The 24,032-nt window shown below is 45.4% G+C and overlaps 1 protein-coding gene across 2 annotated transcripts in view; it reads right to left on the bottom strand.

The window, feature by feature from the left end:
- PSMC3IP (PSMC3 interacting protein) overlaps positions 1 to 24,032 on the bottom strand; it is a 140,485-nt gene that overhangs the window by 33,007 nt on the left and 83,446 nt on the right. For both annotated transcript variants that reach the window (XM_030221922.1, XM_030221923.1), the window contains exon 5: positions 9,622 to 9,767. In XM_030221922.1, coding sequence (XP_030077782.1) covers positions 9,622 to 9,767 — 146 coding nt within the window. The remainder of the gene's footprint in view (positions 1 to 9,621; positions 9,768 to 24,032) is intronic.

Genomic DNA, 24,032 nt, shown 5'->3' with positions numbered 1-24,032 from the left:
AAAATTCATCATGGCGGAACAGAGAAACTCTTTGCGGAGGTGAACAAAGCCCAGGAGTTTCTTAACAGTTTGCAGCAAGAAGGCACGGCATGAGTTGCAGGAACATTGGGAATCAGACCAGTACAAGGAGCCGTCGAGGTGATACTGTTCACCCCAGAACGACGGGGAGCCCAGAGAAGATGCAAGATTAAGTGACTGTGGGTATAGAATTAAGACTGTGCTTGCTGAACAGGGGAATAAGTTAGAGCAATTGAAGTTTAAGGTTTGTTTGGGGGGATATATTTGAATGGATGATGGATGGCTAATTGAAAAAGAGGGATCGGGAAACAGTTATGTTTGTGGTTAATTATATGTTCGCGTTAGGCTGATGGGAATGTATTATTGGGGGACGGAGAGCACCTATACGTGATGAGTTCTCATAAAGAACTTGAAGAACTGGGGGGGGAGGGGGGGAGTTGGGGAGGAGAGGGGGAGGAGGGTGGGAGCCAGGGGAGAATGGGGGCGGCAGGAATGGGAGAGAAGGGGTTTGGGATTCCATAGGATTAAACGCGGGAAGCTCTTGAAAATGACTAGAAGGTTTGGTGAGTTGCGGATGAAGACCGGGGAGAGAGGTAAGCTGGGATACCTCTCTCCCTTACCAATGAATGACCGGGTAAAAATGATAAGCAATGGAATGACTGAGGGGGAGTGATGGTAAAGATCATTTCATGGAATGTGGGGGGGATAAATTCTCCCATTAAACGCTCTAAGATATTGCAGACGTTATATACAGACATAAGGCACACATAGCCATGCTGCAGGAAACACATTTAACTGCATTAGAACACAGCAAACTATGTCGCTGGTGGGTTGGGGAAGTGGTGAATAGCCCAGCACTCAATAAAAAAGCAGGAGTGGCTATATTGATCCGTAAGGGGGTGCAATGTGTACTGAATCGTAAGATTATAGACCCACAGGGCCGTTATATTATACAACATGTTACACTTGGGACTAAGCCACTTCTGCTGGTTAACATATATGCCCCAAATCAGTACGACAAAAAGTTTTTCCAGAATATTGTTCGACAGATACATAAATTTGAGCAAACCCCAGTGATAGTAGGAGGAGATTTTAATATGGTTTTTGATCCATGGGTTGACAGTACCGGCCCCTCGAGGCTCAGACAGGTGGATTACTCTAAGGGAGTACCATCGGTGTGCACAGCTTTGGATCTGTTAGATTCATGGCGCCTGTTACATCCAGGGGAACGAGATTTGACACACCTTTCCAGGGCACATGGGACGCAGTCTCGTATAGATTATTTGTTACTGTCTCACAACATTACCACTGTACTGACACATGCGGAGATAGGCCCCACACAAGTGTCTGATCATGCTATGATATGGATAACGTTGAGATGGGATAGTGATTTGAGACGCCCGTTTCAATGGAAATTTCCGAGAGCGTTATATTATGATGCAATGTTTCATGCCTTTCTAAAAGACAAATGGAACGAATATGCAGAGCTCAATGGGGATAGCTACCAGTCGAATCCAATACTTTTTTGGGAAGCAGCTAAAGCTGTGCTGAGGGGACACATTATTTCATACTCAGCACATAAGAAAAAAGTAAGAGGCTGAGATGATTCGACTGGAAGCTAGAGTGAGGAGCCTTCGACAGAGCTATGGTAAGACACGCTCTATTGCCCAAAAAAAACTATATATGGAGGCGCAGATAGAATTAAATCAATTAATCCATTCTCGTGCACAACACTCTTTGGTATATTATAGATATCAGATGTACAAGCATGCTAATAAACAGGGGAAACTATTGGCGAGATTAGTCCATCAGGTGGGGGTAGGAGATGGGTGACGCAGATTCAAGCTGCACAAGGCGTGAAACATCATAGGAACGAGGATATTGTGAGGGTCTTTGAAGGTTTTTATGCCGAGCTGTATTCCCCACCGGAAGATGAGGGTTAAGACCCGCTGGCATATTTACAAGGGAAAGACCTCCCACAACTTACAGATAGGCAGCAGACCGTACTGGAAGCGGAAATTTCTGAGGATGAGGTTAGATGGAATATACGAAGCAGCCCATTGAACAAAACACCGGGAGTGGATGGTTTTTCAGCAGAACTGTATAAACTCCTGGTTGAAGATATCGCAACGTGCATGGCAAGGGTACTAAATGCACATGTGCTCAAGGGACAATTACCAAGCTCGCTGAGAGCAGCGCAGATAATAGTGCTCTTAAAGCCAGGGAAAGACCCGGATAGAGCAGAATCATATAGGCCCATATCTTTAATATCCTTTGAGGCCAAATTATTGGCCAAGATAATGGCCAATAGGTTGGCTAGATTTCTCCCTTGCTTGGTCTCAGACCCACAGGTGGGATTTGTTAGGGGACGATCAGTGGCAAAGAATATGAGAAAGATCCTACTGGCGCTGGAACAAGTTAAGCAAGCGAAGACTCCCTCGCTTCTTGTTAGCTTTGACGCACATAAAGCTTTTGATAGAGTGCGATGGGATTTTATGTTTGCGGCGCTGGAAGCCTATGGAATTAGGGGCTTTTTTATGGAGGCTATAAAAGCAATATATAATCATCCGGTGGTGGAAGTGTTAGTAAATGGGGTGACTTCCAGACAATTTGACATTGCTAGAGGTACTAGACAAGGGTGTCCGCTTTCACCCCTTTTATTTGTGCTGGTGTTGGATCCCTTGATAAGGGACATTATGAATACAACTGATGTGAAGGGAGTGCCTCTAGGAACTGAACAATTTAAAATATCTGCTTTTGCGGATGATCTTTTGGTAATCCTTCAGAACCCAAGGGAGTCATTAGCGAATATTTTGGAACTATTTAGAGAGTTTGGTGATTTTTCAGGATTCTGCCTTAACCTAGACAAGTCAAAGGTACAAACATATGTGCCGGAAGCGGAATGGGGTAACTGGAGTTGTCCATTCAGAAGAACTGATCATTCGTTCACATACTTGGGTATACAACTGTCGGGAGATCCAGCACAATTATACAGGGTAAATATGGTTCATTTATTTGGGTATACAAAGAGATTGCTGGGAAGGTGGTCCTCTCTAAATAGTTGCCAATTCCCTTGTCGGGGAGGATTTCCTTGTATAACATGATACTTTTTCCAAAGTGGCTATATTATGTCCAGGTCTGCCGCTCTACTTTACTAAAAGAGATTGGAAGAACATGATGGGCATGCTTTCCAAATTTTTTTGGAACAAGACGCGGCCACAAATAAAGTGGCAGAACCTGATGGATCCCTGGTACAGGGATGGTTTTGGAGTCTTAGACCTGTATCGATACAATAAAGCGTGTTTGTTGAGACATATAGGAGACTGGATGAGGGATACTTCGCATTATACCCCGAGGGGGGTGGAAGAGGATTGGGTACGCCCTTTGAAGCTGCAGTATGTGTTACAGGCGCATCACGGTGCCTTGCCAGTGCACGTAAGGAATAATATAGTGATTCGTCCTCTCCGGATGGTATGGAAAGAATTGGGTCGGGATTGGCACTTTGATGAACATCATAGTAGACTATTACCTATTATAGGGAATGGAGACTTTTTGCCAGGTATAGAAAGTTCCCGATTTAAAAGATGGTGTCAAAAAGGGATTGTCCTGCTTCATGATATAGTAGACTCAGATGGAACTATTCGGAAGTTGGACAATTTAGGGTTAGGAGAATTAATGTGGATGGATAAATTTGTGTATCAGCAGATCTCCCACTATATTGCGAGTCTTCCTCGTAGGTCGCTGGAGGTGGACGTAACTGATGTGCTGGACCAACTTTTGAAACACCTAATGAGGAAGCAATATCGATATCTTTACTTCATAAACGATTAATGCAGCATAATAAACAGAGAACTTCTACACCTCTCGTGCAAATGGTCTGCAGATTTGCAAACAGCAGTAACAACACAAATGATAGTTAATAATATGCGGCAAATTCCACAGAAAATAAATTTATTTACGGTTCATTTCTACCCCACATTTTCCCACAAATGCAGACACAATGTGGCTTCCATGAATTACAAAAGTTAAGAGATACAGCACATGAATTTAGCAGTAGAATAAGGATAAAATGTTAACAGCAATTAGGATGACTAAACAGCAGAGTCACTAATGGAATACACTTGTTCAAAAAGGTACGTTTTCAGCAGCTTCTTGAAAAGAGGGTGGTCAGCTTGCGACTTTAGGTACAGGGGAAGAGAGTTCCAGGTCATCGGGCTGGAGTAGTGGAAAGTGGAAGCAAAAAGAAGCTTGTATTTAACACCCCGGCAAGATGGATAATGGAGTTGTAAAAAGGTGCGTGCTGTAGTGATGGCATTTCTAGGTGGGAGATCTATTAGAGGAATCATATATTCCGGAGCTAAGCCATAGATTATTTTATGTGTCAAAGTACAGATCTTGAATGCAATTCGTTCTCTCACAGGTAGCCAGTGTAGGTTGAAACGTAGGGGCTGCGCAGAAACCCTGTGCGGCTTGCCCAAGATGAGTCTTGCAGCAGTATTATGGGCAGTCTGGAATTTCCTCAGTAGATGCTCCTGGCAGCCTGCATAAATCCCACTGCAGTAGTCCAGGTGAGACAGAACTAGCCAGTGAACGAGAGTGCGGAAGAGCTCTCTAGTGAGACAAAACCTAACACGCCGCAGCCTCCACATAGCATAGAACATCCGTTTGGTGACCACTCGCACTTGCGGATCCAGGTGCAAGTGAGGGTCCAGCTCAACACCCAGAAGTTTAAGGCTCTGTGAAATAGGGAGGGTCTGGTCTTTAATAACAAGGGAGTTGGTGGAAAATCTGGCATGGATGGACGAAAGCACAAGACACTGAGTTTTGTCTTTGTTGATCTTAAACCGGAATACCTCAGCCCAATGTTCCAAGACAGAAAAACTCACTTCGATCAGATTTGTGATTTCATCTAATGAGGTATGGAAGGGGATGGAGATGGTTATGTCATCTGCGTAGATAAATGGTTTCAGGCCTAGGTTTGCTAGTGCGGTGGCAAGGGGAAACAGCATGACATTGAATAGCGTTGGAGAAAGGGGCGAACCTTGGGGAACCCCACAAGAAGCTTTCCAAGGTGCAGAATGATCTGGAGTGCCTTTGACTTGGTAAGTTCTTGTTGACAGAAAACCCTTAAACCAGTGTAACACGCACCCTCCGATGCCTAGTGTGTCTAGTAGATGTAGTAAGGTCCACCATATCAAACGCGCTGGACATGTCGAACTGCAACAGTAAAATTTTCATACCAACAGAAATGTCCCGTTTAAAATCCGACAGGGCTGTGACCAGAACCGTTTCAGTGCTAAACTGAGCACGGAAACCAGACTGAGAGTAGTGCAGAATGTCAAAGGTTTCAAGGAATTCATTTAACTGAGTATTCACCAAGCTGTCCATAACTTTGACAATCAGCGGTATGGACGCCACTGGCCGATAATTTGATGTGACGTTGGCTCTTATCTTTGGATTCTTTGGGATGGGTGTGAGAAGAATTCTGCCATGCTCAGGGGGGAAGATGCCATGGTTCAACATGTAATTAAGATAGGAAGTCAGGTCGACGGTGAAGCGCTTCGGGGCCGCTTTTAGAAGGTGACTGGGGCAAGCATCCAAACCACAATACTTGTTTGAGAACTTCCGGAGAACTTTTGAAACGTGGTCTACAGGAACACTTTCAAAGGCAGTCCAAGTGCGATCGGCTGGACAGTAAGCAGAGCACGGATCCAGTGAATCTAAGAAGTCATCCACATCTGCTGGGGAACTAGTAAGCGTTGACCTGAGAACTTCTATTTTGTCCTTGAAATAAGTAGCAAGCAGGTCCGCCGAAGGTGGGTCGTCCCCAGAGGTCTCCAGCTTATTTGTGGCGAGAAACGAGTTCAAGAGCTGGTTTAGCTTTTTGTAATCTTTACCTGCAGTTTTTAGTTTCATGGAAAAGTACAAGCGCTTGGCTTTCTTGATGGCATACTTATATTTGCGGTGGCAAACTTTCCAGGCTTCTAGCGCTAGACCTGTCTTTTTTTTTGTGCCATGCACGCTCAAGCCTCCGTGTTTCGGTTTTCAGAGATTTTAGATCAGTAGAAAACCAAGGTGTGGAACTACGGGAATAGGAAGACTTGAGTTATAGAGTCCAGAACACTCCTGCATTTGTCATCCCAGGCTTTGAGATATCGTACAGAATCGGCTGGCTCTGTCCAGGCAGAGCTGTAGACTGACTTCCAAAATAGAGGAATGTCAATTGCGCCTCTCGAGCTGTAAGTGTGTATAGGGTGGCTATGGTGTAGACCTGATCTTAGCCAGCTCAAGGTGAATTGGAGCTTGTAGTGATCAGACCAGGCCACTTCAGTCCAGCGGATATCGGTAAGGTGAAAATTGGCATCACCCAGGAATTTAAAGGTGAAGAGATCTAAGGAATGGCCTTTTGAATGAGAAGGACAAACTTCCGGACACTTTAGGTCCCAGAGAAGGAGGAAATCCAGAAATTGACGCGTATCCGGGGAGCTTAGATTGTCCAGATGAAGATTAAGGTCCCCCAATATAATGATATTTGGGCTGGCAATGCAGACAGAAGAGAAAAAGTCCAAGAGGTCGGTTTGATTAATATGCCAGTTGATTGGTGGCCTGTAGAATAAAACACAGACCAGGTGATTATGGAGCGTGCTATGATGAATATTTACTGCAGCAACTTCGAGAGACGGGGAGAGGAGGTCAGTGCCGGTTTCTACAATGAGGTGTGAGCGGTAAATGATGGCTAGGCCACCGCCCCTTTTGACTTTCCTGTCCCAGTGGACAATTTTGTAGCCCTCCGGACAGAGGTCAAGCAGAATGGGATCCTTAGACACTCGTAACCAGGTTTCTGTGATGAACAGGATGTCAAGATCCTCTGTAGTGATCCAGTCTGATAGAAGCTCAGGCTTATTCACAACTGATCTAGCATTGATATAGCCAACTCGCAGAGAGAGAAACTGAGTATCCTGCTTCTTTGTGCATGGGATAGTCAAAAGATGCCTTGGGATATTAGAGCGTGCTGCCGATGGGAACTGAACAGACGTATAATCCAAGTGGGCAGCATCGTGGTAACGGAGGCGAGCTGGTAATCTCCGTGTATGTGAAACCACTGGTATAAAGTTGTATGTGGATTCCGTTGAGGTGAGTGAAAAGTGGATAAGGGTGGAAAAGTAGAAAATTAGAAGTACTTGACGGGACATCCTTAAAGAATTGAGGATCGCAGAAGACAGTTGACAGGTGGCAGGGCCAATACGGACAAATCTTGGAAAAGTTGTTAAGTTGGCAAGAGCAGGTAGCTAGATGAAGGTATCCTAAGTGAGAGAAGCTGAGATTAAGTTGCGTGTCCTGACCAGAAGAGCCCAGCAGATGGCAGCAAAGGCGAGGCTTCGTTGAGCAGGGTTGAAGCTAAACCAGCAGGAAGCAGTCGGGCAGGAGGACGTGCAGCAGGAACCGGACACCCTCAGGCACCAAGAAGAACCGTTAACCCGCCACCGCCGAACAATTAACCCGGCGAACCACGGATTAACGGCCCAGATGGAGAGGAGCACCCTTCCGAGCTCCCCGACTCCCGCTACACAGCACCCTCACGCTGATAGTGCCCGTAAGACGGCAAAGAAAAGAGCGCCGACTGCCCACAGAGGGACAAAGAAAAACACCGCGCCGACCGAGCAACACAGACCAGGCAGGCCTCAGAACCAATGGTTGAGCCACTAGATTAACGATAATTGGGGACCTGACGAGGCGGCGAGCAAAGGTAAATGTCGCCCCGCCACTGTGAATAACGATGTCAGCCGTAGCGAGGTGTGTAGTCTTTGCCCGATTGAAGTTCAATTCCAGCTTGCTTGTCGGTCAGGGAGGTAGGAAGCAACTTGAGCAGCTGTCAGCGCGATATTCAAAGGCAGCCAATTCCGGCGTGAAGGCAGTCCGATTTCAGGCCGTTTACAGCCCAGCTGTAGCTAATGACCGGCACGATGATCAATATTAGCCTGTTTTAACTCGGTTCTTACCCGATTTGCGGCGTTGCGAAAATTAGGCAACCGGAGCCAACAGACAACATGACATTGTCGGCGGCCATTTTGTTGTATAGTGCAGATCTTCGGGAATGTCAGGGTAGAGTACTGTTTCGAGCGTATACCTCTACGTTGAGACTCTATAAAATGGGGGGGCGGGGGGGGGGGGGGGAATCACAGAGTTGTAGTAAACGCGGGGGAACAGTGTGTTCCTATTTTCATGCTTTTTGGGAATGTCCAGAGATACAGAATTTTTGGATAAAACGGAATAGTTACATGGGACGTATTTTGAATAAACCAGTGCCATTGAAACCGGAGAGTGCATTGCTGGGACTGGGGCCATTGAGAGGAGCTGGTGCTGTTCATCACAATTTGCTATTATATAGGGCATATCTTATAGGTAAAAAATGCATCCTAGCTAATTGGGTTCAGCAAGAGGCGCCTTCCTATTGGCAGTGGCGTAATAGACTGCATGCATTATTATTAATGGAATTACGGGAGGTGCATTTAAAATTTAAGAAACAAAGAGAATTTTATCTAATTTGGAAAGGTTACATAAATAATCTTGCCCCACGAGCTTGTAGTGCTGTTCTTAATCAATTGGGGGGCCAACTTGGTATGTAAGAGAATGATACAATTAAGGGAGAGTTCACCAATTCTTTTAGTAGATGAAATATTTCTTATGGGAGAGCTATAAACACAATAGAGGGAGGTTAGAGATGGGAAGGTGGTAGGGGGGAGGGATTATAAACGACTAATTGGGTAAGATCTGTAGACATGGGCCTGAGGTACACATTACCAGACAATTTAATCTTCATATATTATTGAGTAGGTCTCCAGACCCATCTGGGAGCAGTGGGCACCCGTAGGAGACTAATACCTTCAACTGTTGACAATAATTGCTAATAATAAAAAGTATGGAGAATAGCTTAGGAGCAAATGTAAATGTCTGGTTGATAGTCTGCACATAAGGCTATAGATAAGTTCAGTTTAATTTGAATGTTTATTGACAAATATTGTGGCATCAGAGCATAAGGGAGGGAAGGGGAGGGAGAAGGGAGCAATTTTGAAAATTAGATGACGGCATGTACAATAGAAATAATAGAAATTTTGTATGCATTGGGATTACTGTGTAGCCAAGATGTGATATGTATATCTTATGCATAGTCATCATAAAAATTGTTGAATTCTAAAGTAGATATGTCTTTTTGCAGTCGCCGAGGTAATGGTAGCTGATTCACTCTCTCGGTGCAACAACCAAGAAGGTACTTCTCTTGGTGTCCTCAAAGCAAAATGTTTGCAGAGAGGGAACTAAGCAAGCAAGCGCCTTTAGACCTGAAAGAGCAGGCAGTCTGATAAAACATGTATCAATGTCTTCAGACGATGGCGCCTGTCCACTATGGGGACCTCTTCCGCTTCAAAGAGTCCTTTGTTCATAAGTTTAAAGTTCTGGCTCGGGTACACCTGCTACCAGCCGAAGGTAGTCAAGAGATTTGCCCTTGGCTCTACCACCTAGCTGTACAAATATAAAACCAGAATTCTGAACTGGACACTGTACATAATCAAATAGAAAAGAATAAAAAATGTCAGCCTTGGTCACCTTTTCTTTTTCTTCAGGTGTCACGTGGTTGGTTGCACTTCTGATTCTCTGAAGTTTCTCATCATACTGGACACACTCTTTTTTCAGTGTTTCAATCTTCTTAGCCATTTCTTGTGTTGTCATGGAGCCGTTCAGTTCTTTCAATTCTAGAACAGAATCACAACTGAGGGTGGCTTATTTGCAGTTTTTATTACTTGATCAATTATACTGCATCCCCAGACCAGTGATGAGGTACCTTACAAAAAAAAAATGTGCAAAAGTTCCACAAGTCAAACAATTAACGATGCATTTAAACACACAAGTAATGAAGAAAACATACATATAAAAATGACATGAAAGTAACTGCTATAGTGAAACCAATGATCAAAATAAAGGTCAATTCCATCAAAACTACCTGCTATTCAACTGGAAAAAAAACAACTGGCTGTTACAATATAATCCATATGTGTTACAAAAACAATCAGCACAATTTACTGAAAGTCACTCGTGATTCAAGATCCCATTCACTCCATCAAGAGCTTGTCTTTACCCAATTATCTAATGTCCATGTGAATTCAAACCTCCTCCTTGGCAAAACAGCTCGCAATGTCTCATATCTCAAACCGCCAATCTTGTAACAGTCCCAATACTCTCTTGTCAAATGGTAAGATGTTTCAAAGGTGTTGTCACTGAAATTTTTCACCACTTGGTCTTTAGTCCTCTACACAACATTGTGTTTCACCATCCGGCATCCTCACAAGACTAAACTACAACAAACCTCGTTTACAATCATATTCAACTTTACCACCCACCCCTTATATTTCAATTGCAGTATATGGTAAATGTATTTGAAATATGAGGGGTGTGTGGTAAAGCGAAGATACTTACCTGTAGCAGGTATTCTCTGAGGACAGCAGGCCTTATATTCTCGCAATTGGGTAACGCGATCTCACGTTGCCCAGTGTGGAGCTTGTAACAAGCTTAAAAACAGAGCTTTGTGGAGCACGGGAGCTGCTCAAATCACACATGCGCAAGTGCTTTCCCGTCCACCACGACAGCATGGTTACTGCAGTTAGATACTACATCATAACAAAAAGGAAAAAATAACAGACAGCCAAGTGGAGGCGGGGGGGGGGGGGGGGGGGTTGTGAGAATATAAGGCCTGCTGTCCTCAGAGAATACCTGCTACAGATGGAACTCTGACACAACCTTTGGCAGGAACTTAGGGTGGATGCAGAGGACTACACTGTTGTGATAAAACTTAGTATAAGGTGCTTCCACTATTAGAGCCTGAAGGTCATTGACCCTATGAGCTGAAGCAATAGCCACCAAGAAAATGACCTTCCCAGGTCAAGTACATCAGATTGTAGAAATTCAGTGGCCCAAAAGGAGCTTTCATCAGTTGGATGAGAACAACATTTAGGTCCCATGACACAGGTAAAGGTTTGATAGGGGGCTTTGACAAAAGCAAACCTCACATGTAGCAAACAACTAGAGGTTGTCCAGAGATGTGCTTACCCTCTACATGTTGATAAGCACTAATTGCACCGATATGAACCCTGAGTTGGTCTTCAGACCAGACTCAGAAAGATGTAGAAGGTATTCAAGCAGGGTCTGTGTAGGGCAAGAAAGAGGATCTAGGGCTTTACCCTCACATCAGATGGCAAGTCTCCTCCATTTGAAACAATAACACCTCTTGGTGTAATCTTTTCTGGAAGCCAGCGAGACCTAGGAGACACCCTCTGAAAGACCCCCAAGAAAGCAAATTCTAGGCTCTCAACATCCAGGCTGTGAGGGCCAGACTGAAGGTTGGCATGCAGAAGAGATCCCTTGTTCTGCATGATGAGGGTCGGAAAACAGTCCAATCTCCACAGTTTTTTGGAGGATAACTCCAGATATAGAGGGAACCAGATCTGCCGAGGCCAGTAAGACACAATCAAGATCATGGTCCCGTGGTCTTACTCGAGTTTCAACAAAGTCTTCCCCACAAGAGGAATGGGAGAATATGCATAAAGACGACCTGTCCCCCAAAGACGGAGGAAGGCATCCGATGCTATCTGCCGTTGGCCTGAAGCCTGGAACAGAACTGAGGGACTTTGATTCAGTTGAGTGGCAAAGAAATCTACAAAGAGGGTGCCCCAGGATCAAAAGATTTTGCAGGCAACGCCCATGTTGAGAGACGACTCGTGCGGTTGCATAACCTTGCTCAGCCTGTTGGCCAGACTTATTTTTGCCTGCCAGATAAGCGGCTCAAAGGAATATGCCATGCCGGCGAGGCCAGCACTATATCCAGACAGCCTCCTGACATGATATCCTTCCCCCCTCCCGCCCACTTGTTAACATGATTGTCTGTTTGAATGAGCACAATTTGGTGAGAAAGTCAATCTCTGAAAGCCTTTAGAGCATTCCAGATCGCCCGGCACTCCAGAAGATTGATCTCAAAGATCTGTTCCTCGGTGGATCAAGCTCCTTGAGTGTGAAGCTCATCCACATGAGCTCCCCAACCCAGAAGAGATGCATCTGTCGTCAGCACTTTTTGTGGCTGAGGAAGTAGAATGGAAGTCCCAGAGTCAAATGGGCTCAAATGGTCCACCACCAAGAGAGCAAACAAGCTCTGGGGACACTAGGATAACATCTTCTTCACTTCCTGTGGTTTGACACCACTGAGAAGCCAGAGTCCATTGGACTGACCTCATGTAAAGGTGTGTCATGAGTGTTACACATACTGTGGACACCATGTGGCCCAACAACCTCAACATCTGCCGAGCCGCAACTTACCAAAAAATTTCCTAGATGAGGAAGCAGTTGCAGAAGGCAGGACAGAAAAGAGATGGTATTAGTATATTTCTTAATTTTGTCAGCAACCTCCTCAGCCTTCTCTCCAAAAAGGCTATCCCCCCAGCATTGGGCACCTTTGCTGGACCAAAGGTTCCAAGTCAGAAAACGTGCAGCCATGAGAGCCTGCGCATTGCAGTATTCTGGGTAGAGATCCTAGATGCCACGTCAAAAGTGTTGCAGGCACCCCTGGCCAAGAACTTACAACATGCCTTTTGCTGCTTGGCATACCGACTCAGCCTGCTCCGGTGGGAGTCAGCTAAGTCTAGCAAAATTGCGCACTGAGTTCTGCAAGTACACCCTCAAAGAGCGGGTAAGATTGTATACAGGACAAGAGCATTGAGGCCTGGAACATCTTCCTCTTAAGTCCAGAGTTCTAGCTTCTCTGCCTGGGGGTGCCAAGGCATAGCCTCTAGAAATCCTGGCTCTTGAGGGCAGATTCCACCACCATGGAATGATGAGGCAATTGGGGCCAGACTGGCAGAGGGGACTCCCAATTCCGAACAAGGACTTCCTGGAGTACTTCATGAAGAGGGACAGTCACAGCCTCCCAAGGAGACTGGTAGTCCAGGACCTCAAGTATCTTGGCCCTGGGCTTGTCCTCCACTTCCAAATGAAATGGAATGGCCTCAGCCATTTCCTTCACAAAAGGGGGAAATGAAAGGCACTCCGGGGGAAATTTTCTCCTTTCCTGCGGAGGGGAGGGTTCAGAGTAGATACCATTGGACTAATCCTCTGAAAAGTACCTTGGATCCTCCACTGACACCCCTAAGCATTCCTCATCGGGGTCAGACAAGAACTCCTCATGGAAGGGTATCACGTTCGTGAGCCCTTGTGCCCAGACGGAGCACAGTGATGAGGTCTTTAGCCTGCGCCCAGTCGGGCAGCCGCACAAACCCCGAGGCTTCACCTGGGAGGACCACCGTTCCCTGAGGGTTGAGCCCTCAGGTGCATGCAGCCCGCAGGACTTCCGGATACTGCAGGGGTCAGACGGCCGCAGACAACAGGCAAGAGAAGGCTGGACTCAGTCAGAAGCTAGAGTTGGGTCAGCAACAGAGGGTTGGGACAGAGTAGTAGTCGGGGCAAGCAGCCAGCGGAGAATAGTTGGGTTCAAAGCAGAGGTCAGGTCAGGCAGCCAGCAGGGAGTAGTCGGATTTTTTTTTTTTTGTTACATTTGTACCCCGCGCTTTCCCACTCATGGCAGGCTCAATGCGGTTTACATGGGGCAATGGAGGGTTAAGTGACTTGCTCAGAGTCACAAGGAGCTGCCTGTGCCGGGAATCGAACTCAGTTCCTCAGTTCCCCAGGACAAAGTCCACCACCCTAACCAGTAGGCCACTCCTCCACTCCAAGCAGAGGTCAGGTCAGGCAGCAAGCAGAGAGTAGTCGTGTTCCAAGCAGAGGTCAGGGCAGGCGGCAAGCAGATAGTAGTCAGGTTCCAAGCAGATGTCAGATCAGGTCAAGCAGCTAGTAGTAACAGACAAGTCACTCAGACGCACAGGCAGATCTACAAAAGTAGAAGCCGAAGCAAAGTTGAAGGGAAAGAGCTGCTCCTTAAATACCCCCTCCCCTCCTGAAAGACAACCAACAGCTGGCCAGGAAGTGGAATGTAGATTGGCCAGCCAACAGGAGTGGGCGGAACCACGAGGCCACTGGCCAATCCGGGCGTGGGAGGCGTGGCCCGAGTTCTCGGGCCCCACACCCAGAAGAGAACACCTCGTCCCGGAGTGCAGGGACCCCAAGATGGCTGGCGCTCCAACAGCAACGGCGGCCAAAGGGCAAGGGTGCCGCACCGCCCTGACATCCAATGCAGCAAACGGGAGGGGAGCAGCGTCGGAACGCCGGCCCAAGCAGCACGGACGACGCTCCCTATCCCGGGGACGAGGCCGAGGAGCGGGCAGAATGCGGAGGTGAGGGAAGCGACAGAGGGCTGAGACTGAGACCCTTGAGAGGGGCGGAGGAGTTGGCTCCCGCCTCAACTTCAGCGAAGCTTCCTCCACTGACGACATCGAGGGGGGTACGGGCTCGGGTTGCTTGCGACACTGGTGTGCCACCCAAATTGGTACCCCCCTCAACATTGGTGGAAAACAGGTGAAAGCACCCCCGATGTTGCAAGAGGCCATCCAGCAGCCCAGGAAGCAAGGCCCGGATACATTCATCAAGGACAGACACCGGGAAAGGCTGGGGTGCCGGCTCTGAGACAGGCTGCAGAACTGATGGGGCCGAGAGGGGAGGTGGGTCCTGGCTGCTAGGAGACTGATGCATCAGCACCTCCTGGATAAAAGGGGAGCTGTCCTCCCAGCACCGACGCTTCTCAGGTACAGAATCCCTCGACGTTCCAGAGCTCCCAGTATCGTGCGTGAAGGATGACTGATGCCGATGCTTCTTGCGAGGCTCCTCAGTGCCAACGAGGACATCAAATTCTCACGTTGCCTCGGGATCACGTCTGATGCTGGACGGTCCCGGGGACCCTGCCCAGCAGTCGACATCGAGACAGGTGGAGACCCACTTGAAGCACCACTGCTCCCACTGTCCATGGGTCTCATAGCAGCTATGCAAACCGATACTCACGATGCTGGTGCAGGTCACAATGTCAATGCCAAGGAATCAGACCTGCAGGTCCCATGAACGCCAATGCTGAGGAATCGGACCTGGCTCCAAAAATTCTCACGTTGAGCCTCTCTGGACACCTGGGTTCTCTTCTTCATCCAAAGAAGAGGACACAGCAGGGCTGTGATCAGGCCCTTTCCATCGAAGACACCGGGAATGGGTGTCTTTGCCAGAGATGGTCCACCACCGATGCACCAGGTACCGGGTACAGTGCTTGAAGCCACTGGGAACTTTCGTGGACATGGACAGAAAAACTTCCGCAGCTAAATCAAACGAATCAATAGTACCTGAAAAAGGGGCAAGGCACCAGAAAAAGAAAGGAAGAAACCCGGCCAAAGTCAACGCCTAAATGTGGCCTAATGACAAACGGAAAATAAAACTTAAAAACTTTGGAAAAATAAACTAAAAGAATATGGGGTAAACAGAGGAGGCGGACTAAAAAATAAAGGCAGAAAGAAAAAATGCAAAAAGACACTAGAGAAGCTCCAAGCAGTGTGAGGAGACAGCAGAAAAACAACCCCTCCTCACCGTAGAAAAGTAACTGTGGTAAATGCACTTTCATGGCAGGTGGGAAGGCACTTGTACATGCGTAGTGGAGCGGCTCCCATGCTCCACAAAGCTTTGTTTTTTAAAGCTTGTTACAAGCTCTGGACCAGGCAACATGGGATCACGTTATCCAATTGTGAGAATTAATGGCCTGCTTGTCCTCGGAGAGAGTGTTCAATAGGATTGTAAATGAGATTTGTTGTATGTTATAGTTTAGTCTCCTGAGGACACCGGATGGCGAAACACAATGTTGTGTCTTTGTAGTGGACCATTTGATCCACTAAGTGGTGAAAAATTCCAGCAACAATACCTTTGAAACTGAAAAGATATATTGGGTACACTGAGTGTGAGAACATCTTACCATTTGACAAGAGAGTACTGGGACTTTTACAAGATAGCAGTTTGAGATATGAGACATTAAATGAGGCTCATTTTCAAAGCACTTAGCCTCCCAAAGTTCCATTGAAACCTATGGAACTTAGCCTCCCAAAGTGCTTTGAAAATATTCCTAATTGTGAGTTGTTTTGCTAAGGAGGAGGTTTGAATTGAGTGAAAACAAGCCCATGATGGAATGAATGGGATCTTGAATCACGCGTGACTTTCAGTATGACTGATTTTGTAACACATGTGGATTATATTGTAACAGCCAGTATTTTTTTCAGTTTAGCTAGAAAGTTTTAATGTTTAGTGTATTTTTGTATAGATAATAAAAAATAATTTTATTAATTATTGGTCAGTGATTATGTGAATTGATATTATTATAGTAATCGTACTTTTGCGCAAGCACAGGAAGTTGATTTAATTGAAATGATCAAAATAAGGAAGACAAACCACAACCTTCTGAATCCCCCACCACCCAGAAAGCCCCATACAAAACCCACAGATTCCATGCCCCATTCTTATGCTGTCACTCTTAGTTAAGGAAACAGGAAGATTTTAACTTTCTTCCTGAATCAAAATTTTAGTTCTCGTTATCCCCTATCGGGAGATCATTCCACACTTCAGAGACAGAACATTTTCAGCTGTGGTGCCAGAAGTGCACTTTCCTCACATCATCTTGACTGGATTGCAGCTCCCTACCGAGCACACACCAAGCTAAAGGTTTCTTCAAATAAAAGGGTACATTATTGAAGTTCTGGAGGTTACTTTGCAAGATGTTTTAAGGGCCATCCTTCACATATACAAGGCCCTTCCTCCTTCATGTGCCCTATCAAGAAGGGTCAGAGAGACCTCTACATGAAGAGATTGCATAAGTCAGCGAGTCACAAACTGTAGTTTAGGACTCCAAATGGGGTCAACATCATCAGTAGATGGGGGTCATAGAAATAGACCTGCTCTCCCTCACACTGGACCTCCACTGTAAGCCTCTGCTCGGTACTGTTAGCATGGGGCCTGTCAGCCAGTGAATGCCCCCTCTTCCTGTATAGGCTTCCTGAGACTAGTACTGAAGGCTGCAAGTGCATACTGACACCCAGGGTCCCTGTGCTGACTTCTGCCACCACTATTGCCTCCTTCATGATTTGGTAAGTGGAGGGAGGGGGATATAGATGAGAGAAGGGTTCGGGGGGGGGGGTGGCTGCAATTTTGTGGTCACCTGAGCTTAAATGTTAAAATGGGGTCATACTGGATAAAAGTTTGGGATGTACTGGTATAGCTCATAGAAGGGATGAAAGGCCTTATGGGGGAAAGGTCTAATCTTGTAACCGCATCTGGTGTTCGACTAACTATGGATTCTTCCTCTTTATTGCAACCCTATAATGAGGAAAGGAATGCAACTTAAATATACATTACAATAAATCTGAATGATTATGAGATTAACAATTCTATTAGTCACTCTTTAATGAGTGAGTGGAACGGGTAGACGTGAATCACTTGTTTACTCTTTCCAAAAATACTAGGACAAGGGGGCACGGAATGAAGTTATAAAGTAGTAAATTTAAAATGAATCGGAGAAAATATTTCTTCACTCAATGTGTAATTTAAACTCTGTAATTTGTTGCCAGAGAATGTAGTAAAAGCAGTTAGCTTAGTGGGGTTTAAAAAAGGTTTTGCTAGTTTCCTAAAAGAAAAGGCCATAAGGCATTATTACATTGTAACATAGTAGATGACGGCAGAAAAAGACCTGCGCAGTCCATCCAGTCTGCCCAACAAGATAAACTCACATGTGCTACTTTTTGTGTATACCGTACCTTGATTTGTAAATGTCCTTTTCCGAGCACAGACCATATAAGTCTGCCCAGCACTATCCCCGCCTCACAACCACCAGTCCCGCCTCCCACCATCGGCTCTGGCACAGACCGTATAAGTCTGCCCAGCACCATCTCCGTCTCCCGCCACCGGCTTTGCCACCCAATCTCGTCTAAGCTCCTTAGGATCCATTCCTTCTGAGCAGAATTCCTTTATGTTTATCCCACGCATGTTTGAATTCCGTTACCGTTTTCGTTTCCACCACCTCCCGCGGGAGGGCATTCCAAGCATCCACTACTCTCTCCGTGAAAAAATACTTCCTGACATTTTTCTTGAGTCTGCCCCCCTTCAATCTCATTTCATGTCCTCTCGTTCTACTGCCTTCGCATCTCCGGAAAAGGTTCGTTTGCAGATTAATACCTTTCAAATATTTGAACGTCTGTATCATATCACCCCTGTTTCTCCTTTCCTCCAGAGTGTACATGTTCAGGTCCGCAAGTCTCTCCTCATACGTCTTGTAACGCAAATCCCATACCATTCTCGTAGCTTTTCTTTGCACCGCTTCAATTCTTTTTACATCCTTAACAAGATACTGCCTCCAGAATTGAACACAATACTCCAGGTGGGGGCCTCACCAACGACTTCTACAGGAGCATCAACACCCCCTTTCTTCTGCTGGTCACACCTCTCTCTATACAGCCTAACAACCTTCTAGCTAGGGCCACCGCCTTGTCACACTGTTTCGTCACCTTCAAATCCTCAGATACTATCACCCCAAGATCCCTCTCCCCATCCGTACCTATCAGACTCTCCCCGCCTAACACATACGTCTCCCGTGGATTTCTACTCCCTAAGTGCATCTCTTTGCATTTCTTCGCATTGAATTTTAATTGCCAAACCTTAGACCATTCTTCTAGCTTCCGTAGGTCCTTTTTCATGTTTTCCACTCCCTCTGGGGTGTCCACTCTGTTACAGATCTTAGTATCATCTGCAAATAGGCAAACTTTACCTTCTAACTCTTCGGCAATGTCACTCACAAATATACTGAACAGAATCGGCCCCAGCACTGATCCTTGAGGCACTCCACTACTCACCTTTCGCTCCTCCGAGCGAATTCCATTCACCACCACCCTCTGGCGTCTGTCTGTCAACCAGTTCCTAATCCAGTTCACCACTTTGGGTCCTATCTTCAGCCCATCCAGTTTATTTAAGAGCCTCCTGTGGGGAACCGTGTCAAAAGCTTTGCTGAAATCTAAGTAGATTACGTCCATAGCTCGTCCCTGATTCAATTCTCCTGTCACCCAATCAAAGAATTCAATGAGGTTCGTTTGGCACGATTTCCCTTTGGTAAAACCATGTTGTCTCGGATCTTGCAACTTATTGGCTTCCAGGAAATTCACTATCCTTTCCTTCAGCATTGCTTCCATTACTTTTCCAATAACCGAAGTGAGGCTTACCAGCCTGTAGTTTCCAGCTTCTTCCCTATCACCACTTTTGTGAAGAGGGACCACATCCGCCGATCTCCAATCCCTCGAAACCTCTCCCGTCTCCAAGGATTTATTAAACAAATCTTTAAGAGGACCCGCCAGAACCTCTCTGAGCTCCCTCAATATCCTAGGGTGGATCCCATCCGGTCCCATGGCTTTGTCCACCTTTAGCTTTTCAAGTTGTTCATACACACTCTCTTCCGTGAACGGTGCTCTATCCACTTCAATCTCATTTGTACTTTTTGCAGTCCATCGCGGTCCTTCTCCAGGATTTTCTTCTGTGAAAACAGAATAGAAGTATCTATTTAGCAAATTTGCTTTTTCTTCATCATTATCCACAGTATCTTTTAGTTTCACAATTCCCTTTTTAGTCAGTCATTCTCCTTTCACTAATATACCTGAAGAAAATTTTGCCACCCCTCCTTACATTTCTAGCCATTTGTTCTTCCGTTTGCGCTTTCGCCAGACGTATCTCTCTCTTGGCTTCTTTCAGTTTCATCCGGTATTCCTCCTCGTGTCCCTTTTCTTGAGTTTTTTTGTATTTCTGGAACGCCAACTCTTTAGCCTTTATTTTCTCAGCCACTTGCTTGGAGAACCATATCGGTTTCCTTTTTCTCTTGCTTTTATTTACTTTCCTTACATAAAGGTTCGTGGCCCTATTTATAGCTTCTTTCAGCCTGGACCACTGTCCTTCCACTTCTTGTATTTCCTCCCATCAGCTCCTTCCTCAGGTATTCCCCCATTTTACTAAAGTCAGCACGCTTGAAATCCAGGACTTTGAGTTTTGAGTGGCTGCTCTCCACTTTAGCTGTTATATCAAACCAAACCGTTTGATGGTCACTGCTGCCCAGGTGGGCACCCACTCGGACATTTGACACATTATCCCCATTTGTGAGTACCAGATCTAGCGTCGCTCCCTTCCTCGTGGGTTCTGACAACATTTGTCTGAGCAAAGCACTTTGAAAAGCATCCACGATCTCTCTACTTCTTTCCGATTCTGCAGACAGAACCTTCCAATCTACATCCGGCAGATTGAAATCTCCCAACAACAGCAACTCTCTTTTTTTCCCCAACTTTTGAATATCAGTGATCAGATCTTTATCTAGGTCCTCCAATTGTGTCGGGGGTCTGTAGACAACATCCACATGGACAGAGGTTCTATCCTCTCTTTTTAAGGTGATCCATATCGCTTCTTCCTTTCCCCAGTTCCCTGTCATTTCAGTCGCTGTGATATCATTTCTCACATACAGAGCTACTCCTCCACCTTTACGCCCCTCTCTAGCCTTCCTAAAAAGATTATAGCCTGGTATGTTTGCATCCCATTCATGGGAACCATTGAACCATGTCTCTGTGATTGCAACTATGTCCAAGTCTGCCTCCAAGATTAGGGCATGAAGGTCATGAACTTTATTGCTTAGACTGCGAGCATTTGTGGTCATCGCTTTCCATCTACATTTCCAAGTATGTGTTTTGGTTTTATTGATCTGGGGGTGTCTTTTCTCTTTGGGTACCTTCATATCTTTTTGTTCCACCTTCTTTGCTTTTTCTTTTTCTTCCGCCTCAGTTTTATTTTCAGGAGCATCACAGTGCTGTAGTGGAGCAAAAGAATTCTGTAGAGGCAAAACTTGTGAGGGCGGATGCTTCTGTGTCACATAACGAAGCCTGCCTGAGTCTACTGTGAACCATCTATTCTTAGGTGGTATTATCCTTTGAGGCAGTGGTGAGAATTTGGTATGATTCTGTGCAGTCCTAGAAGTTGCTTTAAGTGCATTCAATTCCTGCTTTACTTTGCTGAGCTCCTGTTTTAAACTAGCAAGCTGAAGACAGATAGGACAAGCTTTAAGTCTCCAGAAGCTTGGTCTTGAAACTAAAGCACCACAATTATTACAGAGAATAAAAGTCATCTTGATTTGTTGAAATGGGTATGAACAGGTGTACTATGATGGGGTTGTAATTAGGGTGGGGTTAATTTATGATATGTAGTATATTTGGTAAAGCTATAAAGGAAGTGTCAGTCTTGGGGTGGGTGGGTGGGCTTCAGCGTAAGACCTATGGAATGTGTTTACTGTAACCTATCTCTAGAACAGCATTGAAATGCCCGGAGCCACAAGTGTAAGGTAGGGGGAATCAGAAAATAGTCTTATCTGAGAGCACCCAAATCCGTCCAGCTTCTGTTCTGTGTAGAGACAAAAACCACATGGAGAGAGAAGCTCCACCTGTGCTATGCAATTACCTTACAACAAAAGCAGATGGGGGAGGGGAGGAGTTCCACATGGTATGGAAGCAGTTCTCAGATTATCAACTATCAAATACAAATAGCCAATAAGCAGTTTTAAAATCAGTTACATAGAATACAGATATCAATTAGAAATAGCCACTAAGCAGTTAGTTATGAAACACAGATTATGAGATCACAAGTTTAGCTGAGCAGTTAAAAATAGGGTTGGGGTTTTTTTTTTCCTGGTATAATAGAAATACAGTGACAGACTAGGATTGGGGGGGGAGAGATTTGTCCAGAGCCACAAGTGTAAGGTAGGGGGAATCAGAAAATAGTCTTATCTGAGAGCACCCAAATCCGTCCAGCTTCTGTTCTGTGTAGAGACAAAAACCACGTGGAGAGAGAAGCTCCACCTGTGCTATGCAATTACCTTACAACAAAAGCAGATGGGGGAGGGGAGGAGTTCCACAGGGCATGGAAGCAGAAGGGAAAAAAAAACAAAAAAGAGAAACTACTACCGATTTTAAAGCACTTGTTAAATCCAGTTCTCAGATTATCAACTATCAAATACAGATAGCCAATAAGCAGTTTTAAAATCAGTTACATAGAATACAGATATCAATTAGAAATAGCCACTAATCAGTTAGTTAGGAAACACAGATTATGAGATCACAAGTTTAGCTGGGCAGTTAGCTTAGCGGGGTTTAAAAAAGGTTTTGCTAGTTTCCTAAAAGAAAAGGCCATAAGGCATTATTAAAATGAACTTGGGGAAAACCCACTGCTTATTTCTAGGATATGCAACATAAAATGTATTGTACTGTTAGGGATCTTGCCAGGTACTTATAACCTGGATTGGCCACTGTTGGAAACAGGATGCTGGGCTTGATGGATCTTTGGTCTGTCCCAGTATGGCAATACTTATGTACTTACTTAGTATAAGTTTGTCATTATTATTTTATATTCTGTATTCTATTTTGCTTACTGGTTTTTGGTGTGAACATGGATGAAACAAAGAGAGCAAAGTAAAATCTAGAACGGCTCAAAGTGCTTGAATGAGTCTTAACATTATTCTCTGTTCTAGAATGCCATTCTTTATATGTATATTTTTTCACTGCATATAAAGCGAAGGTATTTGTAACAGGTATTCTCAGAGGACAGCAGGATATATATTCTCACATATAGGCGACATCATCCATAGAGCCCTGGTGCGGACGCTGCCAAGTGTAATATCACTTTAAGAGCTCTCTGGCAGGGTCCAACAGCCTGATGCGCGAGCGTGGGACCAGCAGTACAATACTAGAACTAAAGAAGACAACTCCAAGGGGAGGCAGGCGGGGATATGAGAATATATGTCCTGCTGTCCTCTGAGAATACCTGCTACAAGTGAGTATCTTTGCTTTCTCTGAGGACAAGCAGAACATTATCTTCTCACATATGGGAATCCCTAGCTACCAGGTGCACCGGAAAACAATCGTAATCCAGCTAGTAGAGATTAGCACACACTGAATCTCATGAAAACTCATGTAACTGAGAATTAGACAGATTGCAGGTGTTGCCTGGGACTACAGAAAAATATGAGTTTGGAGAGTGGAGTTTGATGCTACACACTAAATAAATTCTGCAGAACTGTCTAACTGAAGCTACCATCCCGGCGGGAATTCTGTTCCAGGCAGTAATGGGAAGTGAAAGTATGGACCAAAGACCACGTCGCAGCCCGGCAAATTTCCCCTATAGAGGCCGACATTAAATGGGCTATCAACGTCACCATGGTTCTAACATTATTTATTTGCAGCATTTGTATCCCACATTTTCCCACACACAAGCAGGCTCAATGTGGCTGTGACCTTCCAGAGTCAACCCAGCTTGGGTGTTACCAAAAGAGATGCAAGTCAGCCAAATAGAAAAAGTGTCCATTTACTGATGACTATCCCATAATCTATTGGGGTCATAGGAGTCAAAAAGCTGAGAGGATTTCCGATGGATTTTGTTCTCTCAAAATAGAAAGCCAAAACATGCTTGCAGTCCAGAGTGTGGAGTACGTTCTCACCTGGATCAGCATGAGATTTAGGGCAGGATGAGTGACTGGTTAAGATGGATGTCCGAGACCACCTTAGGAATTTGATATAAGGTGGATCCACTACCAAGGTTTGAAGCTCACTCACCCTATCAGCTGAAGTAAAAGCTACCGGAAAGATTACTTTCCAAGTCAGATATTTAAGGTGGCAGGAATCCAGAGGCTCAAAAGGAGACTTCATTAGTTGGGTAAAAATGACATTAAGGTCCCAGGACACAGGAAGAGTTTTATGTTTAAACAATTTTTATTGAGCAGAAACAATACATACGAAGAATCATAAACAAAAACATTTTTCTTTTATGTTACAAGTAATCACCCTCCCAACCTGCCCCCCTATGCCTCCCACCCTCCAGTGTGTTGTATCCTAACTAGTGGAAAGGTAGGCAAAGCGGGGTTCTTGCAGAGTGCATCAGCATCTAGGGTGCTTGCACCAGCCGTGCCTCTTGCTACAGTCCCATATGGCCATCAACCTGCG

This window comes from Microcaecilia unicolor, chromosome 12 (assembly GCF_901765095.1).
Source record: "Microcaecilia unicolor chromosome 12, aMicUni1.1, whole genome shotgun sequence".
NCBI lineage: Eukaryota > Metazoa > Chordata > Amphibia > Gymnophiona > Siphonopidae > Microcaecilia > Microcaecilia unicolor.
This window is presented reverse-complemented; position numbering and strand designations above follow the sequence as displayed.